Consider the following 25073-nt stretch of genomic DNA (forward strand, 5'->3'; position numbering starts at 1 on the left):
CTCTCACATCCATACATGACTACTGGAAAAACTATAGCCTTGACTACACGGACCTTAGTCGCAAAGTAATGTCTCTGCTTTTGACTATGCTATCTAGGTTAGTCATAACTTTTCTTCCAAGCAGTAAGCGTCTTTTAATTTCATGGCTGCAGTCACCATCTGCAGTGATTTTTGGAGCCCAAAATAATAAAGTCTGACACTTGTTTCCACTGTTTCCCCATCTATTTCCCATGAAGTGATAGGACCGGATGCCATGATCTTTGTTTTCTGAATGTTGAACTTTAAGCCAACTTTTTCACTCTCCCTTTTCACTTTCATCAAGAGGCTTTTTAGTTCCTCTTCACTTTCTGCCATAAGGGTGGTGTCATCTGCATATCTGAGGTGACTGCTATTTCTCCCGGCAATCTTGATTCCAGCTTGTGTGTCTTCCAGTCCAGCGTTTCTCATGATGTACTCTGCATAGAAGTTAAATAAGCAGGGTGACAATATACAGCCTTGAGGTACTCCTTTTTCTATTTGGAACCAGTCTGTTGTTCCATGTCCAGTTCTAACTGTTGCTTCTTGACCTGCATACAGATTTCTCAAGAGGCAGGTTAGGTGGTCTGGGATTCCCATCTCTTTCAGAATTTTCCAGAGTTTATTGTGATCCACACAGTCAAAGGCTTTGGCATAGTCAAGAAAGCAGAAATAGATGTTTTTTTGGAACTCTCTCGCTTTTTCCATGATCCAGCGGATGTTGGCAATTTGATCTCTGGTTCCTCTGCCTTTTCTAAAACCAGCTTGAACATCAGGGAGTTCACGGTTCACGTATTGCTGAAGCCTGGCTTGGAGAATTTTGAGCATTATTTTACTAGCATGTGAGATGAGTGCAATTGTGCGGTAGTTTGAGCATTCTTTGGCATTGCCTTTCTTTGGAATTGGAATGAAAACTGACCTTTTCCTGTCTTGTGGCCACTGCTGAGTTTTCCACTTTTGCTGGCATATTGAGTATAGCACTTTCACAGCATCATCTTTCAGGATTTGAAATAGCTCAACTGGAATTCCATCACCTCCACTAGCTTTGTTGGTAGTGATGCTTTCTAAGGCCCACTTGACTTCTCATTCCACGATGTCTGGCTCTAGATGAGTGATCACACCATCGTGATTATCTGGGTCGTGAAGATCCTTTTTGTACAGTTCTGTGTATTCTTGCCACCCCTTCTTAGTATCTTCTGCTTCTGTTAGGTCCATACCATTTCTGTCCTTTATCGAGCCCATCTTTGCATGAAATGTTCCCTTGGTATCTCTCATTTTCCTGAAGAGATCTCTAGTCTTTCCCATTCTGTTGTTTTCCTCTATTTCTTTGCATTGATCTCTGAAGAAGGCTTTCTTATCTCTTCTTGCTAGTCTCTGGAACTCTGCATTCAGATGCCTATATCTTTCCTTTTCTCCTTTGCTTTTCGCTTCTCTTCTTTTCTCAGCTATTAGTATGGCCTCCCCAGACAGCCATTTTGCTTTTTTGCATTTCTTTTCCATGGGGATGGTCTTGATCCCTGTCTCCTGTACAATGTCACGAACCTCATTCCGTAGTTCATCAGGCACTCTATCTATCAGATCTAGGCCCTTACATCTATTTCTCACTTCCACTGTTTAATCATAAGGATCATCTTAGTTCCCCAGCCAGCGATCAAACTCAAGCCCTCTTTGTTGGGAGCACAGAGTCTTAACCACTGGACCACCTGAGAAGTCCTAAATAAGTGCTTAGACCAAATCATATTAGATGCACAAAGCTAAAACTTTATAAACATTTTAAAGAATGTTTTTTTGTGTTCTTCATTCTATGAAATGCTGGCAATCAAGAGTTATACATAAGGTGTGATTTAGTCCCTGTCCTACAGTTGATAATTTATTTGGAGAAGTCATTATATAAACAGATACTTACAGTTTAGGACAAAACAAAGGATTTTTAATTGAAGTATAGTTTACTTACAATGTTGTGAAAGAATTTAACAGAACTTAATGCTTTGTAAGTGTTGAAGCTTCTTATCACAAGTCATACAGTTCACCGTTTCCTGTTTTTTTTCTCCTTACCTTGTCCCAGTGCTTAGGAGAAAACTTGCTGAAATATAAAGAGCTGCACTACCTTTTAGTGGGAGAAGTGGTGGAGAGGGTATGTGAATGATGAGTGTGCACGCTAAGTCATTTCAGTCGTGTCTGATTTTGTGACCCCATTGTAGCCTGCCAGGCTTCTCTGTCCCTGGGATTATCCCAACAGGAATCCTGGAGTGGGTTGCCATTTCCTCCTCCAGGGGATCTTCTTGATCCCAGGATCGAACCTGAGTCTCTTACGTCTCCTGCACTGGCAGGCAGCTTCTTTACCACTAGTGCCGCCTGGGAAGCCCTCTGTATGGTGGTTGTTCAGTTGCTCAGTGGTGTCTGACTCTTTGTGACCCCATGGACTGCAGCATGCCAGGCTTCCCCGTCCTTCACCATCTCCCGGAGCTTGCTCAAACTTATGTCCATTGAGTCAGTGATGCCATCCAGCCATCTCGTCCTCTGTCTTCCCTTCTCCTGCCTTCAATCTTACCCAGCATCAGGATCTTTTCTAATGAGTCAGCTCTTCCCATCAGGTGGCCAGAGGATTGGAGCTTCAGCATCAGTCCTAATGAATATGTGTATGGTGGGGTCTATAAAATGGGAGCTGTCAGAGCTGTGAAAAGTGAACTGCATGGATTGTCCTGAGGACTGAGGACAAATCATCATTGAATAAAAGTTACTAAAAATTGCAACTGTTCAATCTTATCTCACAGAACTCTTCACTTTCAAGGTCTTGTTTTCTTTTTTTTTTTTTTTTCACGTCTCTCTGCTCAAAGCCTCCATTTCTATGCTTATTTTGAATTTGCAACTATGGATAGGAGGCTGCCAGTAGTGCTGAGTATACTTGACAATGAAATACTGATTTTCATTCATTGAATCACTAGTCTTAAAATCTTAAATTATAATACACTTGAAGACTGCCTGGGGCATTAAGATGAATGCCCTTATCCACTGATGGTGGAGATACAAATTTATGATAACTTTTTGAAGAAGTTGACTAAATTTACTTTAAAAGCCTTTAAAATACACATGTCTCATAATCCAGTAATTTTATTCCTAAAATGTATTTCTTCTTGAAGAAATAATCTGAAGAAAAATATTTATGCACAACACATTTAATAATACTATTATTTATAGTGATAAAAATTAATATAGTAAGTTAATAAAGCATTTTTCAAATAATTTTTAATGGCATGGTGAGGTTATGTTTTGTTATTAGAACCAAAAGCTAGCCTAAAATAGTGAATGTGTGTAAAATACAATTGCAGTTATATAGAAGATGAGACAGATAAAAAGGCTTTTAAAGCATTTATATTCCTCTTTATGTTTATTTCTACTCTTAAGTAGTTATGATGTTACATATTCTTTATATTTTTTGTATTACCAGTTTTTAAATGAATATATAATACTTTAGTACTTTTTAATCTTTAAAAAATGAAGAGATTTATGTTTTTCAGAATCACTCGCATTTGGTAATTTATTGAAAATCACTACCTCCTCTTCATTTGTTTTCTGACATTCACAAATGTAGGCTGCAGTCCATGGGTTGCAAAGAGTCGGACACGACTGAGCGACTTCACTTTCACTTTTCACTTTCATGCATTGGAGAAGGAAATGGCAACCCACTCCAGTGTTCTTGCCTGGAGAATCCCATGGACGGGGGAGCCTGGTGGGCTGCCGTCTATGGGGTTGCACAGAGTCAGACATGACTAAAGCGACTTAGCAGCAGAAGCAGCAGCAGCCCTATATTAATAGTAATTATTAATAATATATTTAAGCTAGTTTCTGTGATACTTTTGTTAAAAGTGGTTTCTGTCAACTCTGTAATTTTAATAAGATAATTTTTCTTGAATTTTCTTGAATACTCATATTCTGATATAGCCCTCCCTTCAGAACTGAACTCAACTGTTTTACCACCTATGACTTGAAGAATTTTGACATGTCTGAGAAATGCAAATGAATTTTTGATTTATAGAGCTAAAACAAGAATTAAACTTGTTCTAAATGTTTTAGAGGTTTTTTTTTTTCTGCTTTTGATCTTTGAGGGGCAAATATATATATGTTTACTCACTTATATTGTAAAACTTTAAAGATTTTTCAAAGTTATCTTATTTCTCCCTTTTGTTATTTTAGTCAAGAGGAATACTTTAAGAACCAGAAAGTTTTAATAATATATTTCCATTTTTACTAATCTTCCCAAAGTTAGGAGTTCTAATAAGGAAAAAAACTCATGTGGACCACACAGGAAACATCAGAAATTCATCATTTTGAACACTAATTCTTCAAGGGTGATTTCCCTTTAACAACTTGCTATTCAATTAACTATTATAGTTTGAAAATTTAAGCCTAAAAGTTTGTTTTCCAGTCTCTTACTATAGACAAAAGTGAAGCACCATTTGAATGAGCAACATGTGTTCTAGATCAGCTCTGTATTCTTGGTGAGGCACTGTATTCTCATGGTCTTTGTTTTTGATAAACAGTGTTATGGTTCTACCTCTGGTGTTAACTAGAAAAATTGTCACTGATGCATTTACCAGAAAGCTGTTATGTGAGGAGGGGCTTATCACTTACTGCCTTAGATACTTTATTTAACTAAACTTGGAACAATACTAGAAGTTAAACACTGCTTAAAACATATCTAGTAGTGAAAAATTGTCTCGATCTATTTTAAATCTGAATTTTCTTACTATCTCTAAGGGTCATTTGTCGTGTTTGTGGCTAGCATCTTTTGAAAACCCTATTTGGTAAGTTTTCTTTACTGAATTCTACTACCTCCAAATCTTAGCCAGAATTTAGTTTCCCACCCTTTCTTGCAGCTACGGAGTAGATATGTAACCTTGGAACTATGGAACAGACTGAGATTCTGAAACAAATAATGTGAGGAAGCAGACACTGTAGTATGCATCTGTTTTGAGGATGGTGGTGATACACTGGGCTTTGAAGGGAACTGTGACAGCGTCAAGAAGTGACACCCATTTTGCAAGATACGACCTGTTACTCTTTAACTCTGAACCAGTGACTATGCCAAGGGAAGAAGCAGGAAGAACACACTGATTCATGTGAAGAAGTCAAATGACATCAAATGGATTAAAGGTAATGGGTTACTAAATATGAGTGTTGAATGATGCTTTTTCAAAGGTAACTGAGATTCCTTCTTACTTTTTATGTTTGTATACACAGTATCTGTGACAGCAGCCCTAGAGCATCTAAGTCCAAATGCTAAATGATTTAAAGTTGTTCTACTTTTAATTTTAAAATCACATGTCCCCATGGTGGCTCTTTAGCTGACTGTCCTCCACTGAAGTAGTCTTTCATTATGATTTGGGCATTGTTTCTGGCTGAACAACTGCCTAACTTGATTAGCTGGCTTTTCCAGAAATTTCTGTGAATTATCCAGTAACTTTTAATAAATTCCTTTTTCCTTAAACTAAGTAGGCTGGGATCTGTTATTTGAACTCAAACCGTTTTCAATGGTAAAATTTAGTATGACTTTATGCTTCCCCTTTACAACGCCAATACTAATGAGAAAAGTGCTTAAAACCATGTTCTACAGCAGGAAATCTTCAATACATTGAGTTAAGGACATCTTTCCTCATCCCAGTTATGGTGTGAGATAATCACAAACTGAATTTTAAGAAATATACTTTAAGTTAATATAATTATATTCATCAGCGAGGCCCAATTTGAGGATTACCAATAATGTATGTAAAATCTTTGCCACAAATGTCTGACACTGAAGTTTTTATATAATTTTAGATATATGTACATATTATATATTCCTCAAATATTTAGCTTCTATTTATGTACCAGGCACTGATCTAGGGGCAGTGAACCAACCAGTCAAAAGCCCCTGCCCTTTTGAAGTTCACAGTCTAGTGGATGAAGATTGACAATAAAGATAAATCAATATATTTTGCATTAGAATGTGATGAGTGTATGGAGAAACAGTGGGGAAGAAGTGGTTAGAATGAGACTGGTTGGAGAGTGGAAGTGGGTCGCAGTTTTAAGTAGGGTTTGAGGGATAATGGCATGAGAAAGTGACATTTGAGCATACAACATACAGAGGGCTGAGCCTTTATTGGTTATTCTTTTTGTTTACTTTGTTGAAATTGTTTACTGGGTTTAAGTGCTCTGTGTTATGAGTATTTAATATATTGAATCATGTAGGTGGACAGCAGAGAAAAGAGATTTCATGCAGAAGATAAAAAAGGACAAAGGCTATAAGGTAGGACCCCTGTAACTGTGGAATGGTGTGAGCAAAGAACAGAAGATTAGAAACCTAAAGCTCCAGATTGTTCATGCTTTGGAAGCCACTAAAATGGTTTTGACTTACTTACAGGAATAGGGAGTGATGTGACCTGGCTCAAACGTATAATCTGAATGTGTTCTTTGGCTCTGAATATGTGTTCTGTGGGTTTTCCTGGTGGCTCAGTGGGTAAAGAATCCACCTGCAGTGCAGGAGACACAGGCAGATGTGAGTTTGATCCCTGGGTCGGGAAGATCCCCTGGAGAAGGGCATGGCAATCCACTCCAGTAGTCTTGCCTGGAGAATCCCAAGGACATAAGAGCCTGGTGGGCTACAGTCCATAGAGTTGCAAAGAGCCAGACACAACTGAAGCAAAAGCAGGCACACACAGCCCTTAAGTTAATTAGAAATAAAAGGTAAAGTTGTTACACATTCTACCCTAAAATGTCACATAAACTTCTTTTTTTAAATTCCCTTAACATTTGACTTTCAGGAAAGAATTACCTGATACAACTTACAGTTGAAACAAACAGAAACTTTCCAACCCCACCTGAGTATAACACAGAAGGAGCAGTTTCCTCATTTTGCAAGACTTCCTTATAAAGTTGAAGCCTGATTTCCTTATTGACTCAACTATTTTCTCCTACTTGGGAAGGCAAAGTTTAATCATTAAGTTTCAGTGCAGTTCAGTCACTCAGTCGTGTTAGACTCTTTGTGACCCCATGGACTGCAGCACGCCAGGCTTCCTTGTCCAACACCAACTCGCCGAGCTCACTCAAACTCATGTCCATTGAGTCGGTGATACCATCCAACCATCTTATCCTCTGTCGTCCCCATCTTGCTCCACCTTCAATCTTTCCCAGCATCAGGGTCTTTTCTAGTGAGTCAGTTCTTTGCATCAGGTGGCCAAAGTATTGGAGTTTCAGCTTCAGCATCAGTCCCTCCAATGAATATTCAGGACTGATTTCCTTTAGGATAAACTGGTTGGATCTCCTTGCAGTCCAAGGGACTCTCAAGATTCTTCTCCAACACCACAGTTCAAAAGTATCAGTTCTTTGGCGCTCAGCTTTCTTTATAGTCCGACTATCATATCCATACATGACTACTGAAAAAAACCATAGCTTTGACTAGATAAATCTTTGTTATCGAAGTAATATTTCTGCTTTTTCATATGCTGTCTAGATTGATCATAGCTTTTCTTCCAAGGAACAACTAACTGTCTTTTAATTTCATGTCTGCAGTCACCATCTGCAGTGATTTTGGAGCCCCAAAAAATAAGGTCTGTCACTGTCCATTTTCTCCTCATTTATTTTCCATGAAATGATGGGACTGGATGCTATGATCTTAGTTTTCTGAATGTTGAGTTTTAAGCCAACTTTTTCACTCTCTTTCACTTTCATCAAGAGGCTCTTTAGTTCTTCTTCACTTTTTGCCATAAGGGTGGTGTCATCTGCATATTTCTCCTGGCAGTCTTGATTCCAGCTTGTGCTTCATCTGGCCTGGCATTTCTCATGATGTGCTCTGCATATAAGTTAAATAAGCAGGGTGACAATATGCAGCCTTGATGTACTCTTTTCCTGATTTGGAACCAGTCTGTTGTTCCATGTCCAGTTCTAACTGTTTTTTCTTAACCTACAAACAGATTTCTCAGGAGGCAGGTCAGGTAGTCTGGTATTCCCATCTCCTTAAGAATTTTCCACAGTTTGTTGTGATTCACACAGTCAAAAGCTTTTGTGTGGTCAATAGAGCAGAAGTAGATGGTTTTCTGTAACTCTCTTGCTTTTTTAATGATCCAACGGATGTTGGCAATTTGATCTCTGGTTCCTCTGCTTTTTCTAAATACAGCTTGAAATCTGGAAGTTCACGGTTCACGTACTGTTGAACCCTGGCTTGGAGAATTTTGAGCATTACTTTGCAACTAGTTGTGAGATGAGTGCAATTGTGCAGTAGTTCGAGCATTCTTTGGCATTGCCTTTCTTTGGGATTAAAATGAAAACTGACCTTTTCCAGTCCTGTGGCCACTGCTGAGTTTTCCAGATTTGCTGGCATATTGAGTGCAGCACTTTCACAGCATCATCTTTCACGATTTGAAATAGCTCAACTGGAATTCCATCACCTCCACTAGTTCTATTCATAGTGATGCTTCCTAAGGCCCACTTGACTTCACATTGCAGGATGTCTGGCTCTAGGTGAATGATCACACCATCGTGATTATCTGGGTCATGAAGATCTTTTTTGTATAGTTCTTCTGTGTATTCTTGCCGCCTCTTTTTAATATCTTCTGCTTCTGTTAAGTCCATACCATTTCTGTCCATAATTGTGCCCATCTTTGCATGAAGTATTCCCTTGGTATCTCTGATTTTCTTGAAGAAATCTCTAGTCTTTCCCATTCTATTGTTTTCCTCTATATTTTTGCACTAATCACTGAGGAAAGCTTTCTTCTCTCTCCTTGGTATTCTTTGGAACTCTGCATTCAAATGGGTATATCTTTCCTTTTCTCCTTTGCCTTTCGCTTCTGTTCTTTTCTCAGCTATTTGTAAGGCCTCCTCTGACAACCTTTTGCCTTTTTGCATTTCTTTTTCTTGGGAATGGTCTTGATCATTGCCTCCTGTACAATGTCATGAACCTCTGTCCATAGTTCTCCAGGCACTCTATCAGATATAATCCCTTGTATCTGTTTGTTATTTCCACTGTATAATTATAAGGGATTTGATTTAGGTCATACGTGGATGGTCTAGTCATTAAGTTTCCATTCCTAATATAGTACCTGATATTCATAAACTTACCTGTCATTCTTATTTTCTCATTCATCCATGTAAAATCATCTCAATATAACCTTCAAGTATAATGGACAAGAGATCCTTCTAAGACACCATGAAAAGAAGGATGGAAGATTAATAAAAGAAGCATGTGGATTAGAACTGGAATGTCTTTAGGTCCTGAGGAAGCTATAAGGGTTGTTCCCTCTGCCAGGCTCTATGCTTCTTTTACTCATCTGTCCATTCTCTAATTGTGTATCTCCTTCACTCACTACTATGTACTTCTTTGTTCCCCCATTCCTTCAATTTGCCAGTTCTCAACTTAATAAAACCTTAAAACATTCCATTTCAGTCTTACTTTGGGTAAATTTATTTGAGATTGTGGCTGAAACTTCTGGAACAGGACACCTAAACTAGTTCATTTTCTCAAGCTGTGTGACATTTATCACCGATCGTTAGTCTCTCAGTTAACTGTACTTCGGGAGATGCCCTAAAGGGCCCTGTTGGTTGGGTTGAGAAGCATGACTTCACACGGCTAAGAACACTTAGCAGAAGTCATGGCTGGTACAGACTCCCTTACAGCAGGTGTGCATATGTCAGGGAATGCTGACATATTTAGAAAACGTATTTGATTATATTTGTAATAGCCTTCATTTAAAACATTTTTTTTAATTGGAGGATAATTGCTTTGTGTAGGTTTCTGCTGTACAACAGTGTGAATCAGCCATAAGTATACATATATCCCCTCCTTTTAAGCCTCCCTCCCAACCCACCCCCAGCACACCCTCTCTAAATTCTCACAGAGCACCAGGCTGGACTCCCTGGGTTACACAGTAACTTCCCACTAGCTAGCTATTTTACATATGAAGGTGAAAGTGAAAGTTGCTCAGTTGCTTCCAATCTTTGTGACCCCATAAACTATACAGTCATGGAATTCTCCAGGCCAGAATACTGGAGTGGGTAGCCTTTCCCTTCTCCAGGGGATCTTCCCAACCTAGGGATTGAACCCAGGTCTCCCGCATTGCAGGCAGATTCTTTACCAGCTGAGCCACAAGGGAAGCCCAGCCACAAGGAAAGCCCTCTTTACATATGGTAATGTATAAATTTCAATGTTGTTTTCTCAATCCTTCTCACCCTCTCTTTTTCCCCCTCTTTCCTCAAGTCCTATCTCTATGTCTGTGACACTAGTCCTGCCCTGCAAATGGGTGCATCAGTAGCATTTTTCTAGATTCCATATGTATGCATTAATACACAATACTTATTTTTCTCTTTTGGACTTCACTCTGTGTAACAGGGTCTAGGTTTGTCCACCTCAGTTCATTTGTTCCATTTTATGACTGAGAAATATTCCATTGTATAGCCTTCAAAGTAGCAAATTTGAAAACTAAATTGAAATGTTCTATGTAGAAATTTGTTAATAACTATTAGTATTAATCTAGTGCAAAGATTTTAAGTGACAGTAGAGTGACAAACCTCTTGGAAATATGTGCCCAAATTTTGTGATGATGGAAGTGGAGCAGTAGATAGTTTACAAAAGCAAATACATTATACTTGTTTTTTCATAATAATTCAAAAAGTAAAGCCTGGTGGAATTTTAGCTACTGGGACTGTGCTGAAGGTAAATGAAGAATTTTAAAAAGTGAGATTTTAGAAATGTTTACCTTCATGGAAAACATGATTTTTATTTACAGCTGATAGAATTTGGAAGAACTTCCTAAGCATTAAGACCATAATGACTAAAAGCATGAAGATTTCATGGATAGAGTACCATAAAGACCATCTGAATTAGAATAGAGGATGTGTGTTTCCACAGAAAAATTTACAGTAGATTTGATGAAATGTCCTTCTTAAACTGACTAAATGAAAGGACGGCTTAAAGAGAACACTTCCAGTTGTGATCAATTCAGTTCAGTTCAGTCGCTCAGTCGTGTCCGACTCTTTGCGACCCCATGAATCGCAGCAAGCCAGGCCTCCCTGTCCATCACCAACTCCCGGAGTTCACTCAGACTCACGTCCATCGAGTCAGTGATGCCATCCAGCCATCTCATCCTCGGTCGTCCCCTTCTCCTCCTGCCCCCAGTCCCTCCCAGCATCTTTCTTTTCATGGGGTTCTCAAGGCAAGAATACTGAAGTGGCTTGCCATTCCCTACTCCAGTGGACCACATTCTGTCAGACCTCTTCACCATGACCCGCCCGTTTTGGGTTGCCCGGCGGGCATGGCTTAGTTTCATTGAGTTAGACGAGGCTGTGTTCCTAGTGTGATTAGACTGACTAGTTTTCTGTGAGTATGGTTTCAGTGTGTCTGCCCTCTGATGCCCTCTTGCAACACCTACCATCTTACCTGGGTTTCTCTTACCTTGGGCGTGGGGAATCTCTTCACGGCTGCTCCAGCAAAGCACAGCCGCTGCTCCTTACCTTGGATGAGGGATACCTCCTCATTGCTGCCCTTCCTGACCTCAACGTGGGATAGCTCCTCTAGGCCCTCCTGCGCCTGTGCAGCCACCGCTCCTTGGACATTGGGTTGCTCCTCCCGGCTGCTGCCCCTGGCCTCAGGCATGGGGTGCCTCCTCCTTAATCCTGAAAGGAAAATCTCTTTCTTCAGCAAATTCCTTTAGAGCTTGTTTTAAAATACTCTTAACTCTGTATAAAGCAGTATTCCTCCAAGTGTGCTAGGTTAATGGTTTTTACATAAAAGTGTTCTGTAATCAATTTTGGAAATGCTATCTTGATGTTAAACTTTTAAAAAAACTTTATGAGTTTACAGAGCTTTTAATATGTGAATTGTGAATCTCCAAGAGAAAATTATCTGATCTCAGAACTCAGGGTTTTTTTTTTTTTTTTTCGAATCTATAGAGGGTTTCTTGTGACAGTCTTTAAAAAGTGCTAATTTAAGGCATCCACGTACATATCTGAAAGACAGTGTCCATTGAAATAAAACAAATCTAATTAGGTGATAGAAATAATAAAAAATGTAGTATCCAAGATCATTACTAACCAATCTGCCATGTCTTTACTTACCTTGCTAGTAGCTAGGAAACAAGAGAAATACAGTCATAAAAGCCTGGTGGTTTTTTCCATGAATTTCACACTATGCTGAATAAGAATTTTGGGGTGTGAGTTTTCTCTACAATTCAATTCTATCATAAACAAATGATAAAAATGAAAGTCAGTAGTTAAAAAGGAAATTTTTAATAATTTTTAATGAAGTATTTTTAAATAATCACTCCTTATTTTGTCACAATCTCAACCCTGTTAGGAACATTATAGACAGCCTTCATGGAAACACTTTCAAGAACCCTTTTTAAGAGTTTTCCTTTAGAAACTTAAAATGCCCTCTCTTCATAGCTGATGGTTTACCAACAGCACCAGTTCATCAGGGTGGAGGTGTGCCACATAGTTGACCTATTTTGTGGTGGAAGGAAACATAGCCTTCTTTGAAAAGTCTGTTTGAAGGAAAAGCTTGGTGAAGAATCAGTTGCTCCCAAAAAGTGTTAGTAAACTCCCTTTTCTGGAATTAATAAAAAACCAAAGAGAAAACCTAGTTGGCTCACCGCCTCATTACTGAGATAATCAGTGACTCTGTACAACTCTCTGTACAACTCGATAACCGTCTGCACCAGTGAGGAGGAAACTCTATGTGCATTGGGGACACAACAGAAAGAGAAGAGAAAGAGAAGCTGAGAGATGTAAACTGAGAGGAAGGTCTTACCTCCACACATTGAGCATGGCACCTGAGCACTGTCTGTAGATTAAATAAGTCAGTCAGCTCTGATGCAGGTGATGATGAGACCACAGTGGCTATTTTAGAAGACTTGGTCTGCCTAGAATAGTGTTTTCAATTCCCTTTGTAAGTGAAGACTATTGGCAAATCTAAGCTTAGAAGGATTTGCCAATAGTCTTCACTTTTAAGAATGGAAGATGCCTGCCTCATAAGCTAGTTTTCAGGCCCTGAAAAAAACAGGGAGTAAAGTAGTGTTCCTATTCTTACTTAGTTTGAGGGTCCCAGTCTCAGGTACATTCTTGATAGTTAAGAGATTAAAGATTATATTTCAGTGGAAGTGAAAAATCAAATAATAGTGCAATATTAAAAATCTTGGGCTTAAAAAATTCTTTTGAAGGACTTCACTGGTGACTCAGTGATTTGGACTCTGCACTTCCACTGCAGGGAGCCCAGATGTAGTCCCTCATGGGGGAACTAAGATCCCATAAGCCACATGGCATGACCAAAAAAAAACTCTTGTTGGGATTAATTAAATGAATCTGACAGTGTTAATACATAGGTCATTTATTATCAAAGGAGAAATGTTATCCAAAGTAAGCAATTGTAATACTGTATGAAAATATTTTTATATACAGATATTGTGTCAAAATTAAATATACACATTCCATTAATTAAAAGGCCAACATATATTATTCTCTTAAAAATATACTTCCCAAATTGCAAACTCATGTAGACAAATTTTATTACACATAAATGACAAAAGTAACCCAGTGCTACGGTTTAGTATCCTTAGAGCAGGTGACTTTCTGTTTTGTGGAACTATTCTTTATTTTAATTTTAAAACATCTATAATATCATTTATCAAAGGCACTGTATTATACATTCATGTCTAACTACATCTCTTAATATCTTTCAATCACCTTGGACTCCTTTATGCTACGGCTTCTTTACATGACTCATTCTCATGGGCCTTATCCATATCTCACTATTAACTCTGAAACATTTCCAGCACAGATGACAATTTCCACTCTCATTGCAGTATACTGATGCATAATGGGCATAAAACTATATATTTTGGTAATAATGAAATGTTAATTTTTAACCCTCATAAACTTTATATACTTCACAGAATTTATATATCTTTTATATATCTTCTGAAAATTTTAAACACATTTAAAAAGTATTATTGCAACTAATACCTTACATGGATTGTCTTAAACTGTTCAGAATTAATACCAATTAATATATGTCCTCATACATGTGAAATAGTTTTGTTGATTGCAGCATTTGGTTTCCATTGTTTAGGTCCATCTTCTGCTACTACAGTAAGGATTTCTCAGTTGCTGTAATCTGTTTTAACCAGGATGCATTCAGTAACTTCCAGGAGGCATTCTGCCCTTGAAAATCACATGAGCAGATAGATTCTTGGAGGATACAAATAAAGCTCAAGGTTTTATATTGCTACTCCATATTTTCAATGTTCTTTAATGCCCCTCAAAATTTTATTCCAACAAGTTTTTATCTTTTGTAGTAGTATCTTTAGGAAACACAGGTCATTCTGTTTTCTCTGTTCCTTTAAAGATTTATTCTCTTCCTAGAGAAATATATAAAAAAAAATGTTTTTAAGTTCACGTTTTAGTAAAAATACACATTGCAAAACATTCAGTCTTAGTTTCCACTATACTAGGTTATACTAACAATTTTGTAATTAAAAAGAAGAATCTTGGGACTTCCCTGGTAGTCCCAGTGGTTAAGACTTTGCCTTCTAGTATAGGATGTGCAGGTTCGATCCCTGGTTAGGGAGCTAAGATCCTACAAGCCTTGTGGCCAGAAAACCAAAACATAAAAGCATTATTGTAGCAAATTTTAAAAATGGTCCACATCAAAAGAATCTTTAAAAAAGGAGAACATTGAATGACATTTTTTAAAATTATGGTTCCTAGCGGCAGTCATTGATATGTAGGATATACAAGGTTGTTACTATTTAAAATTTAGAATTAAAGAGCTATGTCAGGTGGCCACCATTTTTACCAGTGCAACATAAGTGGACATAAGAGTACCGTTTAAACTTTTGTGAGACAGATCTGTACATTATTCAACTGAGTTTTTTTTTTTTACAATGGAAAAATATTTTTATGGAAGAAATAATACTGAAAATATTCAATTTATTTTGGCAAAGATGATTAGTAAGGATATATCCTTATTAATAAATATATATTCCAATTAAGTTTGTTCCCTAGTCTTCACTAGAGAATGGAAGATGCCTGCCTCATAAGCTAGCTTTCCTACTCTGTCAAAAATCTTCAAATGGGCTACCTGTACAACCTACAGAAAGTGGAGAAAGAGACACCTCAGATGTAATAGTCGTAGAAGAGAGTAGCTGTGCGTATCCTCAGTTATATTTTCATGAGTCCCAGAGATGTGGACTCTGGATGCCTGAGAAGTGAATTACTACAGGGTAATTTCTTCATTTCAATAACAACCAATTATTAGGTGTTTTCTAGGTCAGGTACTGTGCTCAGTGCTATACATATATTATTTCATCTACTTAGTAACTATAAAATTGATGATTTCACCTTTCACATTTGAGGAAACTGAGATGCAAAGAGGGTAAGTAATCTGCCATGGTCACATAATCAAGTAAATGTAATAGATTGGGTCTTGAGCTTGTTTGTCTTATTTTTAGTTTGGTCACATTCAGATTTCTTTCAATTATATATTTAGTAACACTAACACATACTCTTAATTCATTTAAAAGATTAGAGGACAGATTTCAAAGGTAAATATGAAGGAGGATTTCTAATATTCTTTGTATTGAGGATCCCATAACATTTTTTTTTTTTTTTTGAGGCAAGGAATATGACTTTATTTTGAAAGTCAGAAGACCAAGAAGATGGCTCTGTCAAAAATCTTCAAAAGGGCTACCTGTACAACCTACAGGAAGTGGAGAAAGAGACACCTCGGATGTAATAGACATAAAAGAGAGCAGCTCTGCGTATCCTCAGTTATATTTTTGTTAGTCCCTGAGATGTGGACTCTGGATGTCTGAGAAGTGAATTAGTGTCTCAGAATTAACTAATGTCTCAGGGTTTGGATGCAAGATTCTTGTACAGAACAGAGAGCGAGGGGTGTGAGGAAGTAAAGTAAAAAAAATCATATGCCAAAACTTCTTTAAAAAGTATAAACTGAAGTTTATGTGACTAGCAGACTTGAAATACATAGACATGAACTTTTCATGACTTTTCTACGTAGACCAAGACTAAACATTCATTAAAAAGACAAACATGATTTTATGTCTGTAATTTCAGGAACACAAGTGTTATCTCCTTTTTCTAAACTTTCTTTCCAAATTCCCTTAGCCAGAAGCACTCAGTATATTGATACTACTCATTTCAACTCTTCCACTTCAAGTTGGAATACCTAGGGCTTCCTGAGTCCCAGGGTGTGCAGACTCTGCTTCTCTAAGAGGAGTAAGGGATTTCCATACTCCTATCCTGGGCTGGGAAGATCTCCTGGAGAAGGGAATGGCAACCCACTCCAGTATCCTTGCCTGGGATATGGGTTTTAAATGGACAGTGTCTCTACCAGCTTCATTAAAATAAACAAAATATTTGTTAAAAAAAAAAAGAATCTAGCGTCATGAACCAGGTGTGTGCATTTTTCCATGCCTCATTCTAGTTAATATATCATTGTCACATTTAGTGAAATATTTTTTTCATTCATAAATATTTTGCATATTGCTATATAATTTTGTGCAACAATCTAATAGAATGTGTGAAAATATAGAGTATTCATGTACTATTACACATATACAGTATATAGTGTATGGGCTTCCCTGGTGGCTCAGTAGTAAAGAATCTGCCTGCCAATGCAGGAGACATGAGTTCAGTTCCTGGGTCGAGAAGATCCCCTGCAGAAAGAAATGGCAACCCACTCCAGTATTCTTGCCTGGGAGATCCCATGGACAGAGGAGACTGGCAGATGACTTAGCAACAAAACAACAACACTAATATATTGTATAATCTGTATGAGTAAAATAGATTTTTAAAGGGTCCTCATTTTTAATATGCATTTCTTTACTAAGGTGGCTTTTTTATTTTGTATCTTGTTTTCTAGTTTATTTTCTTCTATATAGTTTGGTCATGTCCTTTGCCTATTACCTATTGAGGTCTTAATTTTCTTTTAAAAAAAAATCAATGCTCTGACATTTTCCCTAGCTTCTTTAATTTTAAAATAGTGGTTTTTAAAAATGCAATTTAAAGAGGTCCAATTTCTAAGTGGTATCTCACTTCTCCTTTTACCAATATTATAATGACTATTTTCAAAACCAACCATTTTTAAAAGGAAACAATTCAAAGAGAAACATTCAGAAATTGTTGAGCAAAAAGCTGATAGAAAAGATGTTTGCCTTCACATTGGCCTCTGCCAATTTGCATGGTCTCCAGCCCATGTGTGCGCACATGCTGTTACTCAGTCGTGTCCAACTCTTGCGACCTCAGGGACTGTGGCCTGCCAGGCTCCTCTGTCCATGGGATTCTTCAGGCAAGAACCTAAAGTGGGCTGACATGCCCTCTTCCAGGGGATCTTCGTGACCCAGGGATCGAACCCGAGTCTCACGTCTCCTACGTTGGCAGGCAGGTTTTTTACCACCAACGTCACCTAAGAAGCCCCCTCATGCCTGTAGACAGTACCAAACTGCTAAAACGACAACACAGAACATGGAATTGGGAAGAGAGGTGCACACTGGCTCCAGCCCACCACCCAAAGGTTACAGAGCGCTGCTCTGGGGAAAGGCCTTGCGGCCCTCCTGATTCGTTTATTTTGAAAGCTTGTCATGTATGAGGACTTCTGCTTTGTTGTTTCCTTAACAGGGCTGAGCTGTATCAGGATGCTGGAGTTATTTCAAGCTGTTGAAGGCAAACATCTGGAGGGTGTGGTAACTCTTACCAAATTCTTAGTGGGTTGAGCTTCACCCAGGGAAGGTGGTTTTCTTCCTTTACCCTTAAAAACAAAGTCATATTTATAATAATAATAGTCCTTTATTACTCCTTCCATTATTATAACTGCTAAATTTCATATTACCTTCAGCTCATGTAATCTACCTGAGAATCTAAATTGTTACTATGGCAGAATACTAATTTCATTTAGAAATATTATGAAATATCAGAGAAAAGGGAGAAACAAGAAAGGTTAGTCCTCCAAATAACGTAGACTCATAATTTTGCAGATGTGTCCAGCACTGTGTTAATTGCTGTGAGATCTGAAAAACAAACATGGAAGGGTATACTAACAGAGACAAAACTAGAATTTCAGTCAACATGAAAATGATATTGCACTAAGTTGTTAAATCCTAACCATAAATTTTATTAAACTTTACCCATCAGAAGCAAGATGAAATACACAACAGTAAAAAGCTTGTAGCATGCCTGACTCATGAAGAAAATTCAATGTAGTTAACCATCTTTAACATCTTGTCTTCTCATTACAAGAAAAAAGTGGATTGTATCAGTTACTTTTGTAACCATTTTAATATCAAGATTTAAATTTTCATGTTATTTCTCTCTCTAAAATTAGTTGATTTTGGAACATGGTGATCCATGCAAAGTTCCTCACACAAGAGAAAGAATTGCAAACATACAGCATACCTATGACCTTTAACCCTTCCTGTTCCAAGAGGTGAGATTGCTAGTGTGCTCTGCAGTCTTTTCAGTTAAGCCCTGACTTGAAACTTATATTCAACATAAGGCATTACTAAGCAATTGCATTTGTAAGCAACATGAAATGAACTTCTTATTCCTGTGTAAGATAGTACAGTAATCCTTCTGTATTTGTAGGAGGATTGGTTCTGGGACCGTGGTGGACACCAAAATCCAAGGACAGATGCTCAAGTTCCTTATATATGAATTTGCATATAACCAGGCACATCCTCCTGTAGACTTTAAATCGTCTCTAGATTACTTATAATACCTAATACAATGTAAATGCTGTGTAAGTAGTTGTAAACACAATGTAGATGTTGCATAAATAGTTGTAAATGTGGCTTGACAAATTTTAAGTTTTGCTTTTTGGAAGTTTCTGGAATTTTTTTTGAATATTTTTGATCCACAGTTGGTTGAATAAGAGAATGCAGAACCAATGGATATGACAGGCTGACTGTACTTTTTTTAATGTCATCCTCCTTATTTTTTTTGTTTTTTAAGTGTAGAATAATTGCTTTACAATGTTGTATCAGTTTCTGCCAAACAATGTGAATCAGTCATATATATATATATATATATATATCTCCCCTCTCTCAGAAGCCTCCCTACCCCTTCCCATCCCACCCTTCTAGGTCATCACAGAGTGCCAGACTTGGGCTCCCTGTGTTATATCGAAGCTTTCCACTAATTACCAGTTTTACACATGATAGTGTATGTATATGTCAATATTACTTTCTCAATTAGTCCTTCCCTCTCCTTCTCCTGCTGACTACTTTAAATCATTATAAGTAAGGATTAAGAGCTGAAATATAAACTCTTCATGAATCTTAAACTTTGCCTTGAAGGATGTATAGATAGAACAGGAAAGATCAAGTATATAGAAAACAGAACAGAAATTCTATATAAGATATTAACATCAGTAAGGGGACAAGATTGGAAATAAGCTTGGCAAAAACACACCACCAGGAGAAGGCTGGCTTGCATGAAGTAAATAACCACGATGATAAATGAAATAGTCCAACTTATTAAGGTCCAACATGTATTTTCATCACTGTCTGTAGGGCTCAAGGACAATCTTGCCATTTTACCTTCTGTGGGCAACTACTAGTATTAATTTTTTTTTTAAACAATCCTTTTTCTATCATAAAACTGTTAATTTTTTTAATATATAAGATTAATTTTTTAATATATATTTTGGCTTTATATGGCACCTGGTAAAATTCCTAAAGAGAGTAAGGTAATAATAGTAATAATAAAAATTTATTGAAGCTTTTTAGTACAAAGCAGGCATCCCAGATGGCTCAGTGGTAAAGAATCCACCTGTAATGCAGGGGATACGGGTTTGATCCCTGGGTCAGGAAGACCCCTTAGAGGAGGAAATGGCAACCCACTCCAGTGTTCTTGATGGGATAATCCCTTGGATAGAGGAGCCTGGCAGGCAACAGTGCATGGGGTTGCAAAGAGTTGGACATGACTGAGCTCTCATGCATGCATGCTATATGCATTATATCATTTAACACTTAACCTTTTCAGCATCCTATAATGCAGATACTATATTTTTCTCCACTTTGCAGGTGAAGAAATTGTTGTCTAGACCCAAGATAATGTCTTCCAAATTTTGTTTTATTTCTTATATTTCATAACTGCTAGTAGAGAAGTAGAAAAAATTAGCCCTGTACTTATCAAAATTATTGAGGCAAAAAACCTGAAAATTGTTGGACATAAACACACTCAAATTTTATATAAAAAGATTTGTTAAATGTTTGATGAATTTTTATAGGTTCTGAGTTCTTACAAATGTTTACATAAATGGATTAAAATTAAGATATTCTAGAAATAAAAATTTACCATCCTCGTCCAACTTATCACTAGCCTCCTTGAAAGTTACTATGGCAATGTGAAGTGAAAGCTGCTCAGTTGTGTCCGATCTTTGTGACCCCATGAATTAGGCAGTCCATGGAATTCTCCAGGCCAGAATACTAGAGTGGGTAGCCTATCCCTTCTCCAGTGGATCTTCCCAGCCCAGGAATCAAACCAGGGTCTCCTGAATTGAAGGCAGATTCTTTACCAACTGAACTATGAGGGAAGCCCATGGCAATACTATTTATTATTTTCTTTCATTGATTTGTTTTCCTTTTAAAATTGAAGTATAGTTGATTTACAGTGTTACCCTTTTTTATTTTTAGTCCCCTTTTATAAATGATTTCTTTGCCCTAGCCAAAAGAGGAATAGGTACTTTACAAGTTGAAATTTTCCTCTTCTAGAGTTGAGTAAATGCATTTTAGTTTTCTTATAAGCACTTGGATTTCTCTGCTAATGCTTATGATCATCAGAGAATAATAGTATCCTATCACGGGAAGAGTTTATATTTTGGCTCAAAGTAAATAGTCCTCAGCTTACCTTGCTGGTGCAGTTCAGCAGGGTCAATGTGCCCTGTGAAACTGTTGATAGGTGAAGCTTGAAATCGTCACTGATATTCATTTTAAGGAATTGCTTCAATTTTCGAGCAGCACGATTTAAAAATGAAGCTTCCTATTATAGAAAAAACATCAGAAGGGCTGTGGTTCAAATAAAATATTAAGAAATAATAAGCTTTTCTAAAGAGCCTAAAGCCAGAACTGTATTGCCAAATAACGCCCCACCTCCACCCCACTTTTTTTCTATTCCAGTTAATCACATGACTGATGAGCAATTAAACTGAAACTGTTTAGCTCCCAGGTGACAGCCTAAAGTGCCTAGAACTCAGTTTAATGATTATGTGACTTTTTAAACTCTCTTTTCTTTGTTATGTATGATCTTATCGCTTATGAGTGAGCACATAAGTTTATTCAGTTTTAAACAAGATAACTAAAGGAGAGCACTTCTGAAAGCAGCAGTAATAAAAGGTATGTGTGATTTTTATTATTATTGTATTTGCCCCTTTGGAGATATGGATGAATAACTGGCAGTAATAAAGGGCCTATTTTCCTAAAACAAGTGTTTCAAATACTTTAAGGAATTTTTTTTAGAAATTTATGGATACACTCAAATGCCATGAGGTTAACTCAGTTATTGTGAGTTTCAAAAAGACTTGAATAGCACACTAGTTTCTGAAGAAAGAGATGACACAAACTTTTATTCAAAATTCTGTAAATTGTAACATTACACCAAATAGAGGAGGTAATGATTTGAAGATAAGAAAATATTGAAAAAAATTTTTTTTAATGTGTACAACTAAATTATGCCCATCAATTATGTGTGTATATGTAAGCAATCATTCTGACAAGCATTTTCCTGAATAAATGTTTCAGAACTGAGATGTGTTTCTTTGAATTCAGCAGTTCTACTATTTTCAAGGTGAAAAACAAAATGCTAAAATTGAAAGGAATATATATCAAATAAGTATAGGGCAATTTGTAAAATAAAAGACCACAATATAACAATATATCAATGAGAATTGTCAGGTTAGAACCAAAAGACTATGTCATTAATAATCAATATAATAAACAGATACAGGAAATATAAACTTCTATGATATCAAGCTCAAATGACATATAAACTCCAAATAATTATCATTACCTTATTATCATCACATGAATGTTTTTTAAAAAAGTTAGGTTCGTTATTCAGGCAATTGCTATCAAAGTTTATCATGTTGTCCTGTAATAAATAATATAAAATAATATGGTTAAACTGGGGACCTTTCTAGTATGTTGTAATTATAAAAATAACAATGTTATGATATTTGTTATTTATATGTGCATTTTTAGGAAAACAACCTGGCTCAGCTGACTAGGCAGGAAGAATAATTTTCTATAGTTGAAGAATAAACAAGTATATACACAAACCCTTAAAAAGAGCTTCCCTAGATTCCATAGCTTAATTCAAGAAATGAGAAAAACTGGTTCTTGGGAGGGGTAATAAAGTATCTATTTTAGTAGTTCTACTATATAGGAGTTGTACTATATGGGAGAAGGGAATGGCAGCCCACTCCAGTATTCTTGCCTGGAGGATTCCATGGACAAGGGAGCCTGGCAGGCTGCAGTCCATGGGGTCAAAAGGAGTCTTTCACTATATAGGAAACACTATAAATTTTGAAATCATGAAGTTGAGATTAATTTAAGCAGTTATTTGGTCCAGTTTCCTGACACAATCAAACAGCAACAAAGGGAATTAATAATTTACTTGACAGAGTGAAATTGAAATTCATTCTGCATTTTAAACCGGTTGGGGATGTTTGAGGTAGAATTTTGCTGTGAAAAAGTGAGATTGAATGTGTGTATTGTCATGTAGGAGTGGAAAGGCAGACTGGCACATTCTCATTTTTCTTATCTAAGGAATTTCTTATCTTTCGAAGGTGGGGATTACCTGAATCCAGAATACAGTTAACATATTAGAATTTCCTAAGCATTCAGATTCTTTATGCACAGGATTGGACTAGCTCTGTCCAACAAACCAGCAATTCCATGATAATCAAAGCTTCTATCAAGCAATCTTAACCTATGTGTTGTCATCAAAGAAACAGACAAAACGTGGGGTAATGGCAGGATTTAATCATGGGCTTCTAATCTTCATCTGCCTCTCAGAAAAATATGCATTAGTCTTCTCACCTGTGAAAAGCATAAATAGTCTCTGGGTTTATCCTGACTTTAAATGTATATATTATCTATTTTGCCTGTAAGAATTATACAGCCTGAACATGTAATCATTCATTTAACCATTCAGCACTTCCTACAGGTCAGTGTACAAGGTTCTCTGCCAAGCTTAATGGGAAAACAAAGATTAAAAAAAAAAAGTTGCATTTTCTTGTGCCATTTGATATAAAGGGCAGATGCTGCATCCCTTGACACTTGTACATCATTTCTTATGTTTGTAAAAGTGTGCTTATATAAACAAGATTTGTTAGCACCAACCATCCTAGTCATTCTGAAAATACTTCAAGTGCAAATAGATACATTTTTCTATAACTATCCTCATGTTGCCATTATATTAATACACATTCCTGAAAAGATAGTGGAGAATTAATGTTCTCTAACGTTCTCTCATTTTCCTATTGACTTATATTTAACCTCAAGAAGGACAATAAATATTTCATACATTTCTCTCTGATAAGACATGCATTTTGTTTTTGCCATGTTATTCTTGTTTAGTTGCTAAGTCATGTCCAACTCTTTCACGACCCCGTGGACTGTAGTCTGCCAGGGCCCTTTATCCATAGGATTTCCCAGGCAAGAATACTGGAGTGGGTGCCATCTCCTCCAGAGGATCTTCTGACCTAGGGATTGAACCTATGTCTCCTTCATTGGCAGGCGGATTCTTTACCACTGAACCACATGGGAAAACCTTGTTTTTGCTATGCAATGCCTCAAAAAAAAAAAAAAAAAAAAAAAAGATTAAAAAATATGCAGCCAATCTGTATGACATTTTTCAATTTACCAAAAATTATAATATGAAATAGTACCTATTTCTTTGAGCATTTTAATAAATTGTGAGACATGAATATTTGAAAAGCCATATTGGTTAAGCCACTGCTCCATGTATTAACACTCATTTTTGGCAGATACAGAAAGGTAATGTTGTAGCAGGTGATTTGTTTGTCAAATGTTTGCAGCAGTAGATAAAACTGTTACTTAAAAGGTTGACATAAAATGCTGACTCCTATAGAAGTCACAATTATAACTGAATAGTTAACTTTAGTTTGCATTTTATGAATAAATTTAACATAAACATAAATGAGTAACAACTACAGTTGCTTTCTGCAATTGTTTTTATTTAAGTCCTATGAAAAAGATGGTTCAGACTAAGATTTATAGAATCATAGAGTTGGAAAGAAGCTTATACATCCATCTTTTGATTTAGAAAATAGCAGAATTACTTTATCAGTAATAGTTTATTAAAGGGATCTTGACATATTTGAATGTTCATATTTATTATGAAAATGAAAAATAAGAGACAATCCAAGATCACCTTGACTATGAACTCAATATTCTCCAGTAAAAACATTATCTATGTTGTTCCTGAAACACCTAATGTCCTTTCCATTTGTAGAATTACATCTTCTTTCATTGCAGCATAGTTTTCTTCTATCTTGGAAAGTTTTTTGTTGCATTCATATCAGTCCCTTCCTCAAAAACACTAACTACTTACAAAATTGATTTCTCTTTCACTTTTTCTTTTATATATTTTCTTTGATTTTTTTTCCCCCCAAGATTCACTTCTGTGTGGTTTTTGCCAACATGCCTACGATATGCCTGTTCTAATTGGACACTCATGGTCACATGTGCTTTAAGTGAACTATTGTCTATTTACAGCCCACTGGAGAAGGGAATGGCAAGCCACTTCAGTATTCTTGCCTTGAGATCCCCATGAACAGTATGAAAAGGCAATATGATAGGATACCAAAAGAGGAACTCCCCAGGTCATTAGGTGCCCAATATGCTACTGGAGATCAGAGGAGAAATAAGTACAGAAAGAACGAAGGGATGGAGCCAAAGCAAAAACAATACCCAGTTGTGGATGTGACTGGTGATAGAAGCAAGATCCGATGCTGTAAAGAGCAATATCGCATAGGAACCTGGAATATCAGGTCCATG

General features: G+C 36.8%; 1 protein-coding gene across 1 annotated transcript in view; it reads right to left on the reverse strand.

Moving 5' to 3' along the window:
* Nucleotides 1-13348: 13348 nt before the first annotated feature.
* The window catches only part of IL7 (interleukin 7), a 60509-nt gene continuing 48784 nt past the window's right edge, over nt 13349-25073 (reverse strand). Inside the window, exons 3-6 of the mRNA XM_040261989.1 lie at nt 22060-22140; nt 20902-21033; nt 17750-17803; nt 13349-14396 (exon numbers count right to left, since the gene is read on the reverse strand). Of these exons, the coding sequence (XP_040117923.1) occupies nt 14277-14396; nt 17750-17803; nt 20902-21033; nt 22060-22140 (387 nt within the window). The 3' untranslated portion in view covers nt 13349-14276. The remainder of the gene's footprint in view (nt 14397-17749; nt 17804-20901; nt 21034-22059; nt 22141-25073) is intronic.

This window comes from Oryx dammah, unplaced genomic scaffold (assembly GCF_014754425.2).
Source record: "Oryx dammah isolate SB20612 unplaced genomic scaffold, SCBI_Odam_1.1 HiC_scaffold_19, whole genome shotgun sequence".
Taxonomy (NCBI): Eukaryota; Metazoa; Chordata; class Mammalia; order Artiodactyla; family Bovidae; genus Oryx; species Oryx dammah.